Source organism: Branchiostoma belcheri, unplaced genomic scaffold (genome assembly GCF_001625305.1).
Source record: "Branchiostoma belcheri isolate BF01 breed outbred unplaced genomic scaffold, Haploidv18h27 scaffold54, whole genome shotgun sequence".
Taxonomy (NCBI): Eukaryota; Metazoa; Chordata; class Leptocardii; order Amphioxiformes; family Branchiostomatidae; genus Branchiostoma; species Branchiostoma belcheri.
This window is the reverse complement of record NW_017804176.1, coordinates 873,928-897,864: the sequence shown is the minus strand read 5'-3', so window position 1 is coordinate 897,864 and position 23,937 is coordinate 873,928. Positions and strand designations below refer to the sequence as shown.

The following is a 23,937-nucleotide window of genomic DNA, read 5'->3' as shown; positions in this document are numbered from 1 at the left end:
GCTCATGTTAGCATATAACCATAAATCAACAGGACTCAGATAGTCCCGATTCTCCTGACTAGAAGTGTTGGCCATCAAGCTTCCAGGGCCATGAGCAGTGAAGAGGCCGGTAGATACGCGATGTAGTCAGGCTACTAGTACTTACAAGGGAAGAAGAGCTCATCACAGGGTGAGTCGTCGTCCACAAGTGTTGAGCAGGTCCGCTGCTTCAGGGCACCATTCAGCTGATGGACCTCAACCATACTCGCCTTTAACCTGCGAAATTACACAGCCATATTCAGAAGCTGCAGTTCGTATATAACAAATTCTTTTAACATCATCGGGTCGTACATTTTACCTTTGTCCACGAACTTAATCTACAAACATTTACTGTTATACCACTAATGGAAAACTGTCTGGGACAATGCAGCTTTTAGGGTTGCCAGCCGCTACTACCAAATCGTTTACTTTCACTGCACAGTTCGATCGTGGAAAATGGCACAGAATTTATCACTGTCTGTCAATGTTACTCTACATAAGAGGCAAAGCAGTATCGAGGTTGTTTGGCGGATAAGACGAGAGTTCCCTACTATGAAGTCCCTACAACAGCCCGCAACCACAAGGATAATCTTCTGTAATACTGTTAGAAACGGGGCTCAGTTTTACTCCTTGTGTACACCTGATTATTGGCTCCCCCTCCCCACGTTACAAACACCCGCAGGTACTTGGGATTACGTGGATTATATTAAACCCCGGTAAACTCACATCGCTCATAAGTTTCCAGAAGCACCCGGGGCGTTAATAAATGCGTCAAAGTCTTTACTCCTGTTAGAGTTGTGATGGGGAAGGTGTAATAAGGAGTATACTACAAATGAGATTTGATTAAAGTGAAAAGCCAGAGTTGAGGTTGTTAAACCAGATTCCGTTCATCAAAGCTCTCTTAGTCCCAAGAATACGGTGCAGTTTACGAGACATCTGGGTCTTGGAGCCAAAATGTTACATAGACATTATTGTCTCTGATGCTTAGACATGTCGTAAAGGGCATAAAAGTCAGCGTATTTTCCTCCATTCTACTTGCTCCATAACCAAATGTAAGTTTATGAACACCCCGATAGTAAAGGTTTACATGCAACATTACGGCATATCACAAAGGTCACTTTGAATTTGGGAAGTCGTTTTCCAAACTTCAGCGGCGCCATGTTGGACGTGCTACATTACAGCTTGTTAGAGGTTTGCAGCTTCATACGTTTCTTTCGTCGTTATTTTAGTGTCTTCTGTCTGGATTTGACTTTAATAACACTTGGCCCAACCTTCCAAATTTCTAGTGCCATTCCAAAATCAAAGTTTCCTTACTGAATGTTCATAACAGTACAGCACATATGGCCGTTAGAGTGATGTGCTTACCTTGGACTTTCGCAGTAATTGTTGACTGGTTTCTTCATCTCTGAGGCCGGGCAGCGGATGAAAGCTTCAGATGTCTTGGCAGCGGTGGCTGCAACACAAAAGAATACGTTGGAGGAGTGGCGAGTACAATTCATTATTCACACATAATCTTAAAGTTTCAAGGCAGCTCTTGCCATTAAAGGATATCGTCTAGTTGCATCAGGCAAAACGTATTTGACTACATGTATTACAATATATCCCACTATGCTATTGAATTTTTTTATGGTAAACTTGTTTCAACGTCACGAATGAAAGTAGTTTTCTCTTGATACCCAGCATTGGTTGGACGCTCACGCCTGCAGGTCACATGTATCTCTTCATCCTATTACTGCAGCAACAGTAGTTTTCCAATCTACTTGTTTCGGCTTTTTCCTAGCCAGGAAAGGCGAGAGATAGATCTCGTTTCTCGCCTTGAATGAAGGCTAGTCAATCTTTTGATTAAGTCCTGGTTTTAACCCTGTCGACCTTCCTAAATCCCATCAGATCCGGGTAGATACCTTCCATAACAGCGTCTCCGCGCTCTGTCCTGCAGGCCGCCTTTGTTGGCGTTCATTACCGCCGGGAAATATAAATCATTCCCTGACAACCTTTCATCTGGCATTTGTTTGAAGGTTAGGCTATCAGTCCGGGCTCAGGCGCTCCACGCGTGCGGCCCGCCCGGCATCACTCCTCCGCAGACCGCCCTGTGTGGCCACGGTGTTCATGCCGTATTCATTTCTTTCACGGAGATCAAAGATTCCTTTTAAGTCATTCTTTCCCATGTTTAATTCAGATCAGCTGTGAGTTTGCAATGCATGATATAAATGCAAATATGCACTTGTTAAACAAGCACAGTCTATCGTTACTTCACAGGAGGCAGAGTACTCTGGAAGATACGTCTTTCAAGGGATCAAAGCAGCTCTTCAAGGCATACCTTTTCTTCAGCAAGTTCAAGACTTGTCTTATTTCAGACAGTCCGTGGTCACCTCTATAATGCCACCATTAGTCATCTCTTTCTTCATTTTTTTCAGCACATGATCTAAGTCTTCCGCCTTGTCACTTTTGACAGTCTGGGGCAGTGTCCTGGCCGTAGGCTCGTATGTATTCTTTGGGGCAATGACCTCGTATTCTGTAGCTTTTTCTCACTCTCTTTAATAGAAACGATGTTTCTTCAGATTTCTAAAGCACTGTCTAACTGTCTATGGTAATAGCGTACCTGATGTTTTGCGCCTGCGCAACCACCAGCGGAAACAAAACACGATCATGATGAGCAGCAATGTCCCGGATGCAGCTGCCGCGGTGGAGATGGCGATGACCATGGTACGGGAGGCTGAAACAGGTCAAGGGTCATAGGTTAGAACCTCTATCCGAGAGGTCACAACGGGTCATAGGTCAGGCATACTTCGTACATACGTCATTGCAATAGCAAAGTGTGTACTAACACTGGGCAAGTGGTAGTCATTGTTAGTGAGGCTGCAATAACTTTTGATTGATTGATTGATTTTTGATTGATTGATTTTTGATTGATTGATTGATTGATTGGTTGATTGATTGATTGATTTTACCAGAAGGTTACACTCAGGTCATTTAACCTGTTTTCAGGTAGTTCTGGGACAATAGAAATACACAATCAATACGAGAAGTACTATATACAATACAGTTATAATACAGGATAAACCTCTGAGTACATTGTCAGGTGGAACAAGTCAGAGGTGAGTCACGTTCACAGACACTCGACACGTACACGTCCAGACCCGACCCTACATCTCCTCCCAGGCACACATCCATTACACTCTTACCACGGCCCTCGGAGGACCATCAACTTGGTAATGAATTATCCACAGCTCATTCCGCCCTGTTCCAGCCCGTTTCACTTCGCAATGTTAAATCTTTTAAGATAGCTGTCAATTCTACAGGAAATGTCGATATTTCTAACGACGTGTACGGAGCCCGGGGAGGGAGAACCTGGTTAGCTCCGTGCCGCCGACGGTTCCTCTGTGCCGGTGAAATCTTTTCACCGTGAATCCCACAGAAATATGTAGGTATATACCATTGAGCAGATCTACAGGTAGGCTTTTCTGCCTTGAAATGAAGTTTTAATAACATAATCGTTCCTAGCTTCGGTTATGAAATCTAAATTCTAGTGGGAATGTCAGTCGTAACAAAGATGGCGACATTCACCGGTGAAGGAAGCACGTCTTGTGAATTGGACCTGTCAATTGTGACTTTTCTGGACTCTTGAGCTACCAAACAAAGTTTATTTGTGCAAATACAAGGTATTGCAGTTTGGATACATTGTTAATAAAGTTCATTATTTCACTATACCTCCCTATTTGCAATAAAAGTACGTCGTATAAGGGAATTCAACGGCACTATGTTTCAAAAATACGTCTCTTTGCCTGTAGCCACTTTAAAATGTAATACATTTACGGCAGGTTCAGTAAGGTCCGCTGAGAGTGAATACATTTTACTGGCAGGAAGTTATACTGCATTACAAGTTTAACCGCCGTGCTTCTCCCTGGCGAACATTCCATAAGTTGTTATCTGTCTGTATCAATCATACGGCAAAACCGCCCTTCGGCGTAACACACCGGCTTCTCCTGGCACGCAATGCCTGCTCCGCGTATGAGATCAAACAATTTATCATACATAATATAAGCCCTGCAAATCTAACTCGGAGCTATCTCTAATGACAATTCCCCTGTAGTATTCGATGATAACGAGTTAATACAATTTGCAACTGATAACGAACTTGAACTCGTGACGTGAATGTAAGAACAGCTATATCAGCACCTTGGAGAGGGACACCCAATCAAACCAGCGATCTGTTCAACAGCCGTTACCGTTCTCGGTTCCGTCTCATGTCTTTTATCATGTTTTCCCTTTTGTATTCAGTGGTGCCATTGATGTAAGCTTAAGATATTTTGCTGGAATGTGGCAACACTATGTACTTGAGTGTTTTGAATGTTGTAATAAACAAAATATTATTTTGACATCTAACAATGTGAACCACGAGACTGCCAAAGCCCACAATTCAGGTCTGATCTGTACAAGTAACGTGCAAAAGTAGGTGTAAAGTTCCTTTCTAAGGGTCACAACAATGTATTCTTCCATGGATTCGAACCCAGAAGTTCATATTTTAAGTCAACGACCTGAGAACTACATGTACCTTTGACGCTAACTCTGAACTCCTGCTGGTCGGAGCCGAAGATGTTGGTGGCCTTGCACATGTAGTCCCCCGCGTCAGACGCGTACGTGGAGTCAATCCTCAACTCGCTGCACATGACGCTGCCCGCATGCGCAGTGACCTTGACGTGACCCGTCTCGCCGACCTTGTACCTGGCCTCTCCGCCGTCAGGCCTCCTCAGGATCCAGGTGACCTCTGACACGGGGTCAGCCGAGATGTTACAGGTGAGGATGACCTGCTCCCCTTCCGACACGGATATCACTGCCGACTCGCTCAGAACGTCCGGTCTGCCTTAGGTGACAACAACAAACAGAAAAAAACGACAAGTTTGTGATAAACGGTTGTACTGCTAGGGGTGTTCTATCGATCCAGTGACCTGTACTGACACGATGATATTGCTTTTACAGTTTGATCTTTGCCGGGGAATTATAGCATGGCCTCCCGAGAAAGTCTCGCGCACAACTTTTATTTGCCGGCCCCGGAATTGCCGAGTTGTTCGATAAAACTGCCCCGTTTGGCATCGAGCGTCGGGTGAAATATGGATTGCCGCAGCTTTAATCTCTTCAGCCTTTTCACATCCAAACAATTTCGGAATTGCGTCATGCAACATTTCCGGAGGTATCCACCGCCTGCTTAATGATGAAGAAGACCCTGTCCATACCTATTACATCAATTTTGGTCCGTCTTCTCGCCTCCAGGAACGCGTCGTTGTCGGCCACGCACTCGTACAGCCCCTCCGCTCTGTAGTCCATGGGAGACAGGGTGAGCGGGTTCTCATACAGACTGTTGGTGTCGTTCCGTCTCCACCACACCCGAGGTTTGGGGTTCCCGTCAGCCACACACTCCAGCCTCAAGACGTCTTGGCCGTACAAGACGCTGATCTCTGAGTCGAACGTTCTACTTATCGAGGAAGGGTCTAAAAATAGGGAAAGGATTAGACGCGACTCAATAAAATGAAATTGATTGGGAGGATAAGTCTGAAAAAGAGTGGCTATAACAAATGGAAGCTTAGGGTATACTTGCCTAAGCAACATGCATAGCCTTCTTAAATGTGAAGGACATTCTTACAAGAGTCTTGTACGAACGTCCTTCACATTGCAAAAGACTCTGCCAACAAATGGACTTTATCTCCCACCACTCCTAACTACACTCGTGATGCCAGCGCCGAAGCGCCGTGACAAATGAACTTTTGGAAATTGAATGTCAGAACTGCTTAAATGATAATGATTATATAATGCCCACAGGTGGTACGCAATATCAAAGCCAATCAACTCTATGTATATCAAATGAGATCAGTCCCCGCAAACTATCTAGGAAGGAGAGTAGGTCTGCTTGGCGCTAGTTGGTAATCAGGATAACTCGGAAATATAAGTGAATTTTGATAGTATCTTACTTCTGAGGGAATCTTGACTCATTAAAGACGGTACAGATATGAATAAAGATCAGTTCCAATTCCAAAAGATGTCTCTGAGACCTATCTTAATTCAGCTTGCAGGCATAACGGATTAGGTAATCTCATGCACGGGGATTGCTATACAATATCCATACACGCAACCGTGAAGATTCGGATAATAGTAGAGGATGGGGAGGAGGGATGCATGAAGCCCTGAAAAGTAGGACACCTACTCAGCATAGCCTAGTGCTGTTTAGACGTCCGGCTCTACATGTTTGAAGGATGATTGTCCATTACGGGTATGGTTAAATGATATATTGGTGGGATAAGAATACTTTGATTACTTTTTTTAAGTTCTGAATGAAATCAAATTGCTATGTTCCAAATTCAGTATTTCAACTGCGTTGTCCGGTAGTTATATGTCTGGTGAATATGTGCCTCAATGTAATCATGTAAAATTACAATCTATGTGTGTGACTGGAGCAGATGTCAATTCAGAATCTAATAAACAACCTCTGACTAGACCCCAAACATCATCCACACATCTGATGATAGATCCCTTTGGCTCAGTGTGTGCGGTGGTATTGATGACTTAAAATGACTTATAAACCTACAGAGAACATTTAGGTTGATGAGTCCCCTGGCGCCCTGCCCGACACTGCTGTCCGCCTCACACTGGTACGTGCCGCTGTCTGACCGGGACACCACCGGGATGTGCAACTCCTGGCCTCTGGAACATCAAGGACAGATGGTATGAACACAGCACATGATGGGACTGGAATATGGACTATGTACATGGATTATGGTACAGTCTGCAAAGTCTTGTGTATGTATGTAATTGTTATATACAATGCCATGTGTAACATGTGTTGCCTAGGGCCCCTCTGTAAATCAGTGATATGTAAGATGGGCCGCCATGGCTAAAGAAAACAAAAATAAACCCATCCATTATTCCCATCCATTCACCATTCCGATAGCCGTAGGGGCAGCATAGCGTTCAACTAAAGATAAATACATGAATAGATAAATAAATACTAGTTCTTTTAAAATGAGTACACGATGCAAAATGTAGACACTTTGCAGATGACTCTCCGGCATTTTTTGTGATCCTAAAAGGTAAATTTGTGACCCTAGCCATCGGCAAATGTTACGGAGTGAATGAATTTAAGACACAGATCCTATAATTGCGCGCTTGTCTGCAGAAGCTGAGAGGATGTACATGACGTTGATGCTGCAAAGTACAGCCATTTCATCTGCTCCGTAATGCTGTATGAACCTCTCCTCAGGTAGGCAAGTCTCACCAATCATACGTATCACCGAAAACCACTGGGGACGAATGACGAGAAATCGTTCGAGTAGTCTATCTCGGAGTCTTTCTTCTCCCCATTCGTATTGATTCAGCCTGTAACAGGTATCGTTTACATGGATGTCTAGCCTTTACAAACGCACCCTACCCTGTTATTACTGCGCTGATTGGAACATGGCGGCCAGCCAACGTTAGAGCGCCATATGGGATCGACCTGTGTGACGTCACTGCCAGGCGTCATCAAAAGGTTGGATAGCAGCTATGGCAGGGAAGCTCTCGGGCCTAATGAGAATTTCGGTTCCATTGCCAATATTGGAAGATTTCAATGGATGATGATCACTCAGACAACTCCGTGTGATGTTAGATAAAGGGTAAAGGTTAGGGGAATGATTGAAGCCATTGTGGTTCTTACTTCTGGTATTAGTCAAGAAGATGTTTGATGTTCATGCCCCCCGTTCTTTGCTAACGTGTTTTATTTTGTTCATCGTTAGGGCAAGTCCCTTGTCATATTCACAAGATAACTCGGAAGCCCTGGCTGCATGTCCTGTTGGCATTTTTAACACTTTTTTGCAATAATTTGATGTCTTAATCAGGTCATAGACCCTACTTTTTTTTGCCCTGCGATGGCATAGTACCTTTCGCATTTGTTGCGGTGTGATGCGTTGCACGAGAAATACCCACCCACCCCAAATCCTACATATACAGAAACCCATATATATGGGCTCCACAGGACAAGGGTTAACAACCGAACCAATGAAATGAAAGTAAGATAATTAGTTTACCAATACGTACCTGACCTCCAGCCTTGGGGGTAGATGGTCCCCGAGTCGTGACCACGTGATGTCGGAGACCGGGTTACTGTCCACCAGACAGGTAAGGTTGGCGGAGCCGCCCTCCACTACTGTGATCTGGGGTCGTGGCACGGTCACCGCGGGAGGATCTGTGAGGAAGGGCAACAACATTTCTAAAACCTGCACAATGCACTCTAATGGCATGATAATATATTATTTGTTTTGCACTAGAACATAGGCACACTTTTTCTAATTCACAAATTTGTTTCTTGTATGTTCAGATCTAGACTGAAGGATGTTTATGTCCTTATATGACAAGTCGACCTTACTTTACCAAGCTGATAACCAAGTACTTGAACCATACGAAAGCATGCCAACCTCTTCAGGCAGTTCTCAATATCAGGAGCACTCCATGCCAAACCCGGGGGCGAGTACTCGGTCTCCATTTGATAACGTCGCCTCATGCATACTTGAAACTTCAGAGGATAAGGAGCAAGAACTACATATCAAATAGACCTTACGAAACTTTTTGGACACCCAGCAGCGTTCACTAAATCTTCAGCCCCTCAATATCAAGTATCATGTAGTCCATTTGTGGATAAAAGTGTCCCGTATTCTTACTTCTTTCCACTACTGCACAAGGCAAAGAAATTGAAGTAGGCCATGGGCATGACGCCAAGCCGATCTCTCCAAGCGCCAACCTCAAGGGAAGGGGGCGGCAATGGACCATCTTTAGTGGATGAAGTAATTCCTTATTCGCAAGACTAGAAAGAGACGAAGAAGAAGCTAATCTATGTACAAAAGAACAAAAGAGGCAATGACAAAATCCCTGAACGTTCAGCAGCTTTTATACTTTATCTTATCTCCAACACTGCAGTCTATCTATGGCTGATAATAAATGAAGAGAAACTTGAACTTGAGATACAGGGTGTGACAAACACCGCGTGTGCATTCCAGCTCTCTTGGCGTATCTCCATCTTCCTAACTCACGGGATCCAGCAGCCCATCTCTAGCTAATAAAGTAACGCCCTCGCACAGCTACACACATCCAACACCCGGGAAGGTGAAGAACTTAAACTTCACATGAAGGAAACGGTGACAAACTACGCGGGCCCATTCGAACTCTTGTGCTACATGTGCGTCACTCCAACCCTCGGGGTGTGATAGTCCATCTGTAGCTGAGAATATGAAGAAGTTGAACCCTACACCAGGAAGACCATGACAAACTCCGCGGACGCCTAGCGGATTCTGTGTAATATATCCTGCACTCCAACCACCGGGCTGAGATACTCCATCTCTAGCTATACCACTCACGCGTGGTGAACTGTAGCCCAAGGCGTGCTCAACAAGGATCTGACGCTAGTAGCGAGGAGGAGACCTTAATGGGGGTAATGTATTAAGGCGCAAATGTACCATCGGCAGCGTGTATCATCGACGGGACTTATCTGGTGCAAACATCAGGCTTATTCATCTGCAGTAGTGACTGATGCTGATTCTGGTAGAAGATACTGTTTGTCAATAACACTACTAGAGGCTGCTGTCCACATAATTGGCTAAGGCCGCTGTTGGTATAAGATACTGTTTGTCAATTACGTTACTACAAGTAGAAACTGCTGTAGAAGTGTCTGAGTCCAGTACCGGTAAGAGATACTGTATAATACTGGTTTATTTCTTTCATACTATGCTGTACAGAGTAGCAGGGTCCCCGCAGGGCCCTGAATTGATCTGCCGCATTACAAATTGTTAAAAACGGTTGGCACAAATATTAAAAGCAATTATTGAAGACAGTTAAAAACAGCAATTATTAAAAGTATTTACAGTATGTCAATAGCACTATTCCAAACTGCCCTCTGCAGACGTGGTTGATGCCGCTACTGGTAAGATGTGTTGTATTTCAATATTGCTACTACATACTGCCCTCTACAGTAAAGACAGGGGCCACCACTGTTTAGAGATATGCTTGAACATGTATAATACTGACCAGCCGATATCTCTGGCCTAAGGTGATATTGCTACGAGATACACTTGTATGTCCGTCAAGTCCAGTACAAACAGCCCTTCACGACAAGGTCTGTCATATACGATTATGTTTTCTTGGAATATCGACCGGAACGAAATATTGTAATTTGTACGTCTGATGCGTCTTACATCTGATTCCTGGTGAGAGGATGGGAGCTATAACCACCCGACACTTCTCCGTACTGACGTCCTTCAGGACTAATAAAGCATCAGTTTTATCACAGTGTGGGGGAGAAAAGTATGATAAATGGTGTTATTTTAGCTATCACGTGACGTTGTCACCTCTCGGTAGGATGATCCATGGCGGTTTATTATCTCGCATCTCGTTCCCAATGGTTCTGAGTGAGTGCTACAGACCCACCGACACATCCACACGAAGGGATTGTTCAAAAGTTGCAGTACCTTAATGGAACTTCCTGCGAAGTTCGCACGAAACATAACCCTCTTAGCAAGATATAGTGCAAGTCATCTACGTATGAACGAATTACACTGTACGCCGCGGGGTCTTACACTCATAATAGCTGTTGCAATCTGACATCTGAGAAATCTATCCGCAATCGATAGATGTTCCTACTATAAATCACTACAATCACTACATTTCAAATGTTATCCGCCATCTTTTTGTCAGGTTTTTTTTTTTGCTGAACGTACATAACTCGAATTCGGAATGGAAAGCTGGTTCGCAGAAGCTGTAACTGCCATCCTCTGCTATTTGTTCACCACGACTGATGTTATTGTTGTTAACATTATGTGTTATGTGAACGCCCGCGGCTGGGGCCCAGTTCTATATGCATATCTATAAGATATCATGTCTGTATCCATGATACTTATCAAGAGACTCATTGGCGAGGCCATAACAACGCAGACAAATCTCCGGTCAGTTTGGTCAAGGCCATACAGGCTGTTGAGAATGTATGGCCCCGTTGATTGAGCCCCACTGATACATAGAACAACTCTGACTCCCCCTTTCCACAACTGTACATGGTCTGGTCCTGTACAATTCAAATCACCACCCCTCCTCCACAGAGACACATGGTTCGGTCCGGGGGTTTCATGTACTTGACATTATATAAACTTCACACTCGATTCACTACCATCATTGTACCAGGTTAGAGTGTAACTATTGACCACGGCCTTGTAAAATATATTCCATACTGAAGATATGATTTAATGTCCAACTAAAATGACTATAAAAACTACAGAGCAGAAAAAACGACTGCATAAAATGTATCTGCAACGAACTGATAAATCTTTTGATGGGTTTTTGTGCCATAATATTTTCTATCAGCTACAAAACTGGACTGGGTACCAGGAAATGAAAATGAAAATCTTTTGATACCGGTAGAATGATATGGCCCTTTTTCATAAGAATGAACCTACATTCACCTGATAGAGTTTTAATGGGTTTTGAGTCACATTATTTTTTGATAAGCTAAAAACGTATTAGAAATAGGAACTACTTTATTTTTAATTGCTTGGAGTAATGAGGAACAGAATGCTGATCGAGTTTGAAGTAAATTTTTATGTCACAAAATAACAAGCTCTAATATTGTGTATTAAAAGTCATCACGGTGCCAAACAGTCCATGTTATATTCTGATTTATTAGCTAACTATCAAGCTGGCCTTAAAACGTGCGGCAAGTTCCAAGAAAATGAAAAAGAAAATCTTTTGATACCGTATTATAAGGACACTTCATACGATAGTATCATAGAAATATATCAACTGTAGTTATGAACTGATGTGTTGGTGGATACTGTACTGTGTTTTAAGATTTGTATTTCTATCAGCTCTTCAATGTCTAGGAAATTAAAACCATTTATTTTCTTTCAAAAGTAGGGATTTGGAGAGAAATTATTGTTGTTGTCATTAGCAAAACTGTATTTGACATGCTCATATGACGCCGTCATTGGTGCAGAACACTGCATATTGGATACTAGTTTACTGACTAACAATTAAAGTGACCATAAAAAAAACTAGAGCAGATACGAGGAAATGAAAATCCTTTGATATCGGGAAAACACGACACTCTTTTCATAAACATGTATCTATAATGAACCGATTTATCTTTTATCGGAATTTTGTACCTTGATGATTAAGTCTACAAAGGAAAATCGTTAATTGTTTGGACAAGCACATAGAAAGTCGCCAGTGGTGCAGAACACTGCATATTGGATCCAAATATTCTCTCTAGGAACGTTGTAAAATTACATGTATAAAATAGTAAAAACCTAAATCCCTTGCTGCTTTGACGTTTTTGTTGGTCATTTGTGCAAACATATATATGATCAGATTGATAAAGCGTATTGGAAATGTTGATAACGGCGAGCATACTCAGCACGGCAAAGTTTTTGGTCGTATACCAAATGTGAAACTATCGCCGTCTGATCAGATTTGATATAGAATATATTGGACACGACCATAATGAGTCAGTATTATTGTGTAGAATACTTCATAACGGATGCTGATTTATTTTCTCACAGTTAAAGAGACAATAAAACTCACAAAAAGCACCAATCATATCAGAAGTTAGATCTTTCATTACTGAAATAGCCAATGTTTTTCATAGGACTGTAAAAGTCAGCTTCGGTAGTTGACTGATGCTATTTATTTGGTATTTGTGCCGTATCGTGTGTTTCATCAGTTCCACAACGTGTTGGGAATAACACTTTGAACGACTCATCCTATTTCTTTCCTTTATAGCCAGAATGTTCAATTTGGAAGCAAACTTTTCCCTCTTAGTCAGTCTGGCCACTTAGACACAGTAGAATTACACAGTCGCGGTGAATGCCCCGGTACAGTCATTTGCCTTGCCCTTCAAAGTTTGATCTCTAGATACCGTACTGAAGATTCCATGGGTGTTTCTACTGTACAAATTGAGACACCTGCAAAGTCCCCTTTTCACAGAATGGGGACCATTGGGCAACCGACGAGTGACTAAAATCATTGAGATGATTGGGAAGTTATTGGATGACCAGAGAAATAGTTGAGACATCTTTGGAAGACCTTGCAGCGGCGTCTCAACAGTCTCATTTCAGCAGGAATCTCCACATAAGTACTCTGGGTACGTAGATGTAGATGTCGTACGTCAGTGGATGGTGGGACACACACAGAGAGTACGAGTCACCAACAGGGCAAACCAGCTGCTCAGATGGGTCAGAATCAGCCCCTCGCACCTTTATTGGTGCCCAGGTCCCTCATGTGTCCCTCATTGTAGGTCAGTTACGTAACCAAGGGCAATCGAACGTACCCGGGGCTGTGGAAAAGAACCACCTACGGCTCACAAGCCAGCTTTCCAACCCAGCAAGTACTACAATCAGGCTAATGGGTTTCATAACCAGGGGACATGTAGGGAGGGGATAGGCAGGTAGTGACGTTAGGGATAGGAGGACAACTGGTGAATAGATGAATGAGTCAATGAATGAGTACCTTATTACCAGGCTAGGGTATGCGGAATGGCCCCTGTTATGCACAACGATTTGGAGAGCGGGTTAAATTAAGGTAATGTTCACTATAGATAGGCATGTATGATGCCGGAGTCTCATTTCGCCCGGAGGTTTGTGGGAACGAAAATTACGATATAAAAGACAACAAAACACACAAAACGTGTAAAATACCATCATCAGCATAATTTATGCATGTTCTTGATATGCACTTTTTATTTTCCGTTCATTCAAACAGCCCGGCCGGGCCCCGGCTTAGAATTGTGACTCCAGCATAACTCGGGTAGCTCAAACTTCAGAGTTTAGCAACAGATAAACCAATAAGCCAGCTTTGATTACGTAAGGTGCTTTATGAACCAGCTAGGGTTTAATTGTTTTGCCTGATGTAGTATTCACGCCATTCTGTTTAAATTACCGTAAACGTGTCTGTGTGTGTGTTCTTGTAATAACGCAATTACAAGAGTTCACATCTGTCTTCATGTTGCGCATACGGATACGTAGTTTAACAGCGGGGCCTATGAACGTTCCTTCATGCAACACATTTTTCTCCTTACTGCCTGCTTTCTTTGATACGCATCCGCTGCAGCTCAGGTGTTAATAAAATTAGGAGACGGAAATCGTAGATATTCCATTTACTTATCATATGGTACAATGTCGAAGGCCATTGAATCACCAATAGATGAGTTAGAACGTGATTCTTATCTCGTATGTGCACGTGTGTGACTTAGTCAGATTTAACACCTTGATTTAGCTTAAGCGTCTTCTTATGACAAAATTGCAAAATCTCTCACATAGATTTACATCACAAGTTCGATGCTTTGTGCAAGATAATTCAGTCCTTTTCTGGGTCGTTTCTATTTCCTTGTATTGATATTTGCCCTTTGTACATTGTAGTTAAGGCGTTTGGGGGCCGTGGGAGCTTGAAATCGTTCAAGCCTTAGAAATTTAATTTACTTATCATAGTGTACAGTATCGAACGCTATAGAGAAGTCAATAAATCAGTCAAACAGTGTTTTTTATCCCGCCTACATGGGGCTAGGTTTTGGCATGGTTTACTAATCTGGTCGTTACATATCATGTTCTAACACCTTCTGAAATTAAACCACATACATTTAGATTTCCACTTGTTTAACAAAAGGATCGACAAACCTCCCCTAACGGTAGCTCTGGTTCCTGCATTGATATTTGTCCACTTTAGGTAAATCATTCTGGCGAGAGTGGAATCGTTCATGCCTTGGAAATTTAATTTACCTATCATAGCGCACATTATTGAACGCCATAGAAATGTCAATGAATCCCCCCACAGTGTGTCGGCTCGATAGTATCAATGGCTGCTCACATCTTGCTGACGGGCTGAATTAGTTCCACACAAGTGGGATGATGCTCCCAAACTCGTATTGATTTTATACAGGACGGAATTTGTGTTGAAATGTTCAAGTTATGAGGGATATCGTACCTTTCAATAATTCATCGAAGCTTTTTACACTGACCGAACATAATCTGTGACATGCCCTGCGTTCAAAATTGAAATAACTTAGATCTTTCAACTAATAGTAAATATACTATTTCAAATTAAGTTGAAACCATAAATTAGAAATTCAACAAACACTGATGCGACCCGGATTTGCAAGTGTACGACTCTTACATTCTGAAAAGCCGATAAAACTTAAAGAAGTTCCTCTTCTTTTTACTGACTTTATAACGTTCTATATCAAATGAAGGTAAAGTCAGATGGTCAATGATAAGACCTTTTTGGCGCTGCACCCAAGTTTAACAAATGTGCATATGAGTGGTTTCTGTTCAGTGGCAATGACATACAAATGCTTTCACAAGGCGATAGATAGACCTTGAAAAGGGCGGTTGAAAAGGTGCAAAACGGGGCTAACTTCTTATGAAACATTCATGAAGACTATGACATTATCGATGGTGACCTTCCGTTTTTTGCATACATGGACAATCTGTGTCGTGTACGCCATTGCTCGGATGTTCCGCCTCGCAGCCTTTCGAATAATGTCAGTTAGTGAGAGGTCATTCCATTCCAATGACGAACGACGTAAAACAAACTTTCATTTCCAAAGTCGTTTGCATAGCGCTGTTTAACTACTTGGTATGGGACAGGTGTCTCTTATAAATGACCATCATTAACCGCATTATGGTGTTATTATGGCAATATTTCACACCTATCGGAGACGAGCAGAGTGCAGCTTATTGGGGTCTGTAATACACAGGATCAAGCAAGGTTGTGAAAATAGCAATTCCTCAGCCTCCACACTGCGTCAGATATAGGGCACAGACGTGAGGTCTGGAGGAGGGATTTACCCTGGAGGGAATCAGAACGCGGGGAATCTACTAAATGACTGAATGAGTGTGGCAGGTGGGTTTCAACACACGGACAGCTCTCAGCGATCAATCATATCATCCCTGCTTGAAAGGAAAGTAGGACGAAATCTAGTAACTACATCTCAAATAGACAGAGTGGTCTGACGATGAAGCAAAATGGTTATTATCGCAATGCAGCGACGCATGATGAAATGAAATATCTATGTATATAACTAAAGGAGATGTCAAAGCAAGTTGACGAAATACATTCTACAGGACTAAAACTGCAAAACGAAGTACTGGTGAAACTGCTATTAATGTTTGCCAGTCAAAACAGTCTAACTGTCAACTAAGCAGAAATTCAGCTCTCAACTAGCCAGCAGTAGAGTGCACTTAGACGAAAGTTCACGTTCCCAGACCAATCCAGGAACATTAGTCAGATGTAGTAGGCTTATGTATAATTCCCGAAGATTTCGCCTCAGGCAAACTGGCGACGGGAAGACATTTCTTCTTCACAGGGCTTATACCTGGCTACACTAACATGACGTCATCTCTCCGCCAAAGTCTCAAGTACGTGATGCTTTTCTCAATCTTATCTTACGGCCGTCTGTACTTTATTTATTCACGCCTAGATCTATGTGACATGTTTATGTATGATTATTTTCACACCGGCATAACTACATGCCATCTGGGGAGAAGGGGCTGTAGTACTCACCTCCATGGAGCTAGCTCCATGGAGCTAGCTCCATGGAGGTAAGTACTTCAGCCCTGCGGCAGATTTTTTACAGCTCCATGGAGCTAGCTCTACGCACTATGAATGCATATGCCTGGTTCACGTCACTTTCAAGAAAAATACATATACATGGTTCACGTCACCTTCAAGAAAAAATGGCATGGCCTCTATAGAGCCAGCTCCATGGAGGTGAGTAATACAGCCTTGCGGCAGATTTTTTCCAGCTCCATGGAGCTAGCTCTACGCACTATGAATGCATATACGTGGTTCACGTCACCTTCAAAAATAATACATATACATGTATGTCCTCAGAAATAAATGGCTGTACTAATCGCCTCCATGGAGCTAGCTCTACGCACTATGAATGCATATACATGGTTCACGTCACCTTCAAGATAAATACATAAACGTGCTTCCCGTTGCCTTCTAAAAATACCACGCTCCAGAAAATGGTTAAGATCGGTTTATTGTTTAATTATTTGTAAATCTTGGATAATCGTGTTTGGTAGTGTTCTATACGGCCCCACGCACTGAGAACGATACATGTACACACAGTGTCGGTCTTACCGAGGCTGTTTTACGCACAGAGCTAGCTCCACGCACTTTGAATGCATATACATGTTTCACGTCACCTTCAAGATAAATACATAAATGTGCTTCCCGTTGCCTTAAAAAAATACCACGCTCCAGAAAATGGTTAGATCGGTGTATTGTTATTTGCAAATCTTGAAAAATCGTGTTTGGTGGTGTTCTATGCGGCCCCACGCACTGAGAACGATACATGTACACACAGTGCCGGTCTTGTCGAGGCTGTTTTACTCACAGAGCTAGCTCCACGCACTTTGAATGCATATACATGTTTCACGTCACCTTCAAGATAAATACATAAACGTGCTTCGCGTTGCCTTCAAAAAATACCACGCTCCAGAAAATGGTTTATATCGGTTTATTGCTATCTGTAAATCGTCGTCTGCATGGCGTTTTCTGCATAGAGAAGTCAGTGAGGTTTATTTGACCTCATCCTGACCACGATATCGATGTCACCTAATGACCTTTGTCAACGATTCGCACAGAGATGCGATTTTCCGCAATCTATCGTGGCTCAGCTTGCGAACAATGGTGGCGTTCATTTTAGAACTGACATACAATATGATATCGAAACGAAAAAGCCCCGTTGAGGCCATTGACATTGTGAAATGTAGAATTTTCAGTATTCACGGTGTTGGTTTCCATTACGCCTTCTTTAGTTGACAAATAATGAACGGTCCCCGGGCCCACAAACAAAGGGGACAAGCGACACTAATTAATAACAGGCCGGCGCGAACAAGGATGGTCAGAACCATGTTTCACGTCACCTTCAAGATAAATACATAAACGTGCTTCGCGTTGCCTTAAAAAAATACCACGCTCCAGAAAATGGTTAGATCAGTGTATTGTTATTAATAAGAAATCAATAAGAAATACCACGCTCCTGAAAATGGTTTAGTTCGGTTATTGGTATTTGTAAACCTTTGATGATATTCTTTTGGTTTTGCGGCCCTTTGTAGCCTTTGTACTGTGAATGACACATGTATACATACGTACACACAGTGCCAGCTGCACAGCGCTGCCCTTCCTAAAATGTTTTGAAGGTAACGCGAACCATGTATTTACATTCATTCTGCTAGCTAAGCTGCTTCTTGAATTTTCTAGATATAAGAAACCATGGAGGAGTCTACCTCCATGAAGAAACGAACACTGCAAGCTGAGACACGAAAGCAGTGAAGGAATTAGCACTTCCGTGCCAATCGACCCTAAGCGGTTGACAAATGTCATTAGGTGACGTCTTGCTTTCGTGGTCGGGATTTAGCCAAAACAATGAAGTTAATCCTCCTTGGCCAAACGGATAACCTCCTTGATTTAGCAGAGCTGAAACCCCGCCCTTTAAATGAATTCCCTCTAAACACAAACACGATAGATTGCAGAAAATCGCATCTCTGTGCCAATCGTTGACAAAGGTCATTAGGTGACATCGATATCGTGGTCAGGATGAGGTCCCGACAACTTTTAAACTGGAGAGCTCAAATAAACCTCACTGACTTCGCTATGCAGAAAACGCCATGCATACCACGAGACAAGTTATGGTGACTCCACGCAGTATGAATTCCAACACATGGTTTGCGTCACGAAATTTAGTATAGTTATACAGTCAATCAATACACAAGGACAGCCTTGCCGTAGCACTATCAAACACGATAATCAAAGACAAATTTACCAATACCAATAGTAGTAAACCGATCCAAACAATTTTCTGTACCATTTTCTGGAGCGTGGTATTTTTTCTTGAAGGCAACGCGAAGCACGTTTATGTATTTATCTTGAAGGTGACGTGAAACATGTATATGCATTCAAAGTGCGTGGAGCTAGCTCTGTGGGCAAAACAGCCTCTGAGAAGACCGGCACTGTGTGTACATGTATCTTTCTCAGTGCGTGGGGCCGCATAGAACACCACCAAACACGATTTTCCAAGATTTACAAATAACAATACACCGATCTAACCATTTTCTGGAGCGTGGTATTTTTTGAAGGCAACGCGAAGCACGTTTATGTATTCATCTTGAAGGTGACGTGAAACATGTATATGCATTCAAAGTGCGTGGAGCTAGCAAAACAGCCTCGACAAGACCGGCACTGTGTGTACATGTATCGTTCTCAGTGTGTGGGGCCGCATAGAACACCACCAAACACGATTATCCAAGATTTACAAATAACAATACACCGATCTAACCATTTTCTGGAGCGTGGTATTTTTTTAAGGCAACGGGAAGCACGTTTATGTATTTATCTTGAAGGTGACGTGAAACATGTATATGCATTCAAAGTGCGTGGAGCTAGCTCTGTGGGCAAAACAGCCTCTGAGAAGACCGGCACTGTGTGTACATGTATCTTTCTCAGTGCGTGGGGCCGTATCAAGTTTAAACACGATATATTCTAGAGCGTGATTTCTTCATTGTAGGTGACGTGAACCATGTGTGTTCTCTTTGCACGGGGCTGTTTATTTCTCAAGACATTTATGGCGCTGGTTTGTTTTCTTGATGTGACGTGAACCATGTATATGCATTTTTCTTGAAGGTGACGTGAACCAGGCACATGCATTCATAGTGCGTAGAGCTAGCTCCATGGAGCTGTAAAAAATCTGCCGCAGGGCTGAAGTACTTACCTCCATGGAGCTAGCTCCATGGAGCTAGCTCCATGGAGGTGAGTAGTACAGCCCCTATTGCATCTGGGGAGCGGGGTTGGAAATCCAAAGATGATGAATGGTGCTATTCTTGAAAAAGTCGATAATTGCGCTAATGTTCTCCTCCGTCTGCCTATAACTTGACCTATACCACAGTATATAATGCAACCATAAGTGCACAGTTGATCACATCATTAGTCAATGTTCGTAATTCACTTTCAGAATGCCAAATGTAAGCATGAATGTTTAAAACCGCGGGAGAGGCTGTGATATTGTTCAAATGACTATGGATTAGCTTCAGAATCATCTCATTGTATTGATATGGACTGATAAGTGCCAGAAAGAAAACAAGAAAGAATCTCACTTGCATATAGCTGCTAGGGTAACCGAACCAGAAGCAGCTCTTTGGAATCGATTGGTTGAAAGCGTTCACATCAAATGTGAGCAGAAATTTACATACCAACAGTTGGCAACAGCATGATATATAACTCTTTTATTTTCGCCAGTTTTCATATGTCAAGTTTGCCCGAAAGTGTGCGACATTTTTATTGTTGTTACAATCTAAGGTCATCGGCAATCAGCCGATTTACTCTCGGCCGGCATGAAAAATCAATGCTATCTATCAACTTTATCTTGTACGTTTTGGGCGACCGTGATCGAACAAAGTTGTAAATACGATGGTGTGATTTCTTGAATTCTTCGCTGGTTTCAGAATTTGAATATCCCGTTAGATATAAATGTTCTCATGTAATAAGGATGCCCTACACAATCAACTTGGCAAACAGGGTTGTTCTTTTTTTTTTTACAGTTATGAAACACTACAAACTTTTGAAATGCTTTAATTTATTTATATGACGTATACAGCTTGGTTGGCCAATGGATGCTGCCTGGCCAATTTGATACTGCCTTTTGCCACCCTAGGATCTGCTTGGAGATTACACCGCCCCGTCAGGTCTGAACAAACGCAGCCGCATTTTGGAAGCTCTAGCTGTAAGTCGTAACCGTGTGGGTGCCGTGATCTAAGCCTCAAGATGTATGTATCTTCTATGTAATACAGTATTCATGACACCACAGCTGCAGAAGACGTATTTATGCGGAATGCCATCCAAAAACTTCCGAAGTACTATGCCCGACCGTGACCGTTTGTAGAACTCATCAATAAGACCACCGTATCTGTGTTTTTCCCGAACGCTGGGCCATAATTGCTCCGTAAGTTCCGTGCGTGCCCGGCCACCCCCGCCGCCCCGCTCTCTTCTTCAAGCGGATCTAAGGCAACTCTCGACCCGGCCGATTTACGGTTATAGCCGGCGGATCGATACCAACCCTGGCACGGGTCTCCTAACTGCTGACAACAAAGTCCTCAGTTCAACACCTGACACCGCATGATACTGCTGTTCTCCAGTAGTTAAAACTGTACATGGCGGGGTCTCCACATATCATGGTAATCAAAAGAGCACTTTATGCACCATGGTTGACCTTATGTTAGAGAACAATTTAGCTGGCATAGCAAACAATCCTCTACCGCCCTTGCAACAAGATGTTCAATATGTTCAGTTTGAAATTCACCACCTGACACTGCTGATATTTCTCAGTGCTTCAAGCTTTACACGGCCCGATCTCCATATACCACTGTTCTCCTAAGATCATTACATCGAGTTTCGCCACTCTAATGTTGAAAGAACATTGCACAATCTATAGCATAGCAAGCAAACCACAGAAAGGCAGATTTGTCCGTCGGTCAGAAGAGTTCCAAAACAATATAAAGTTTTCAGTAACGGATGTAAAGCGGGGGATAAGAGAGCGCTGTCAGTTTCTCTTCTGCAAGAGATCAATCACGGGCAAAGCATTGCAGGGAAGAGCCGACCTTGGGGTCCGTTAGAACCTGATGGATAGTTTCGTGCTCACATACTTGACGGTGCGGTAAATGGCAGGCCGCAGTCAAATACGTTATTAGCGTACACTTTTGCATATATATAATTCCATTTTTCACAAAGGACGATATCTGGCCATTATCTTGGTGTACTTCAGTGCAAGCCGCGGCGGCTGTCTTTGATTATGGGGTTCAGTTTGTACTTTTTGAATGTCGCCATAAAACATTTCAAAATGCCGAAATGATGTTTTATGTAGCGGAAGATGTGCCTTTATCAAGCGCGCACGGGAGGGAGGTAAAACTTCATCGCGGCATGCACACACCAAACATACGTCAAATTGCCTGACATATAAAAGTTAACCGTCCTGATATTTGACGGGCGGCTTGGCCCTGTGATAAACTGTTTGAGTCGGTTTTACAACCACCCAGTGCTTCGCTAACACACAGGCAACTTTTCCCATAAGAAGCAGCCGCCAGTCGGCCGTGTGTGCAAATGGTTTCCAGGTATCGAACTCCATCAACGCTCTTAAGTGCAGCCATTTCAAGTGCACGCCCGCTGGTAAACTCCATATTTCAACATTCGTGAAGGTATTATTTTATTATGTCTACAGCAGAACTGAAGTGGTCACGTAAGTCGTACCAGTTTAGCTTGCTTAGGGTGAGATATTCTCTGGCCGGGGGAATGATGGAAAGGCGTTACGCCCAGTCCGCGGATATAACGTGGCAATTCCCACAGCTCCCTTCCACAGGTACAAAGAAATACGCCACCCCCACGCCCGTTAATTTGGGAACGAAGCATTGATTTACTGTTTGGTAAAGTGACACCCAGTTTACGACTTTCTCGATGAAAGGTCGGACCATCGGGCTGTGTAATCAGCTGATGATGGAAACTTGCAGCAGATTCTCCGGTCGGTCAATTACTCCGACAGCGAGCCGCCCGCAGAGGTTATTATTGACATGTAAGGGGGTTTCACTTAATACAGTCGGCCTGCTGGTGTACGTTCAGTCAATTTCAGGGAGTTCATGTGGACTTGTGAGAGTCTTAAAATGTAATGAAAAAATCCCAGAATCACCCCAGCAGGCACAGTTCCAGCAACTACTTTGTTACCTGACTACTGACGGTTCCAAGAAATGTACTAGTATACCTTTCTAACCTTATGTGGCGTTTGGGGTGGTCTTGCGGCTATTTATCCTGCTTATGAACCGAAAGGTCGACGTTTAAATCCTGGCCTCTTGTCACTCACCGGGTACGATAGTTTGCAGTCCTTAGGAAGGCGTCGCACTGTCGACGACCTTTTGGCCGAATTTTGGTGATATCGCCAGAAGGTCGCAGAATTTCAAAATCACCGGGGATCGGAGTCGGCGGTATTTTTCGTCTGAAAATCTACCCTATCACATTGGACAGACCTAGGTTACCTAACAGCTCCGAGAGTCGCACAGTGATTGAGGGGCACGGCCATACTGTTGCAGAAAATCTGCTATAAAGCTCGCAAATAGACGCGTCTGGCCAGCTAGCTATTTTCCTGCTGTGTGATGTCGACTTTTCAACGAAGAGTTACACCCAGCTTCTATGCTGATTGCACCTGGTACGTAGAGCCTGGGCATACTGTGCTGAATTTGCCTCTCACGACCAGCGGGAGATTAGCTCTTCAGTAAAAGCCTAAGCTGGATCGATACACATTCCCATTCCATGTGCAGTAGTGTGCAGACCCCGTCCACTGACTCTGAAGTGCAGATGAGTTGATAAATGGAGCCCCGCCACCATGCTCGCATCACCATGTCACACGTGATGAGGTTCGCGGGGTCAGGCTTGACCTGACTTGATTAGATTTTACGGTCAGCGGCCTTGTCAATAATTGCCGCCATGGTCCTGGTATTGGTTTAGGCTATTCGTTCGGAAGGACAACTAGAGGGTGACCAGTAATGGTTTGGAGAAACAACAGCTGATGAAGAAGCATGTCTACCGTAACCTTGCACAGACGCTCCGCACATTCCGATACCGACATCCCTCAGTACGGCAAATGGGTTCCCAGGAAGGTGTGGGTAGTTTCACTACACAATACAGATGGGAAAACAATAAAAACGTAATCCCCATGCTAGACCAATAAAAGTAGCATCTACAGGATGGATCGAGGTGTTTTACAAACAGTCCTAACGTTCTCGTAGTGGCATCCATCAGTTTTACACAAGCATTCTCGGCGAGGTGTAAATATCTATATCATCCCAAGAATGGATCGAAAAACCTTGAGAGCCTAATCCC

General features: G+C 43.2%; 1 protein-coding gene across 1 annotated transcript in view; it reads right to left on the bottom strand.

Annotated features, from left to right (window-relative positions):
* LOC109481196 (hemicentin-2-like) overlaps positions 1-23,937 on the bottom strand; it is a 43,324-nt gene that overhangs the window by 4,635 nt on the left and 14,752 nt on the right. The window contains exons 3-9 of the mRNA XM_019783724.1: positions 8,080-8,227; positions 6,596-6,711; positions 5,250-5,504; positions 4,571-4,879; positions 2,618-2,731; positions 1,384-1,471; positions 146-255 (exon numbers count right to left, since the gene is read on the bottom strand). Of these exons, the coding sequence (XP_019639283.1) occupies positions 146-255; positions 1,384-1,471; positions 2,618-2,731; positions 4,571-4,879; positions 5,250-5,504; positions 6,596-6,711; positions 8,080-8,227 (1,140 nt within the window). The remainder of the gene's footprint in view (positions 1-145; positions 256-1,383; positions 1,472-2,617; positions 2,732-4,570; positions 4,880-5,249; positions 5,505-6,595; positions 6,712-8,079; positions 8,228-23,937) is intronic.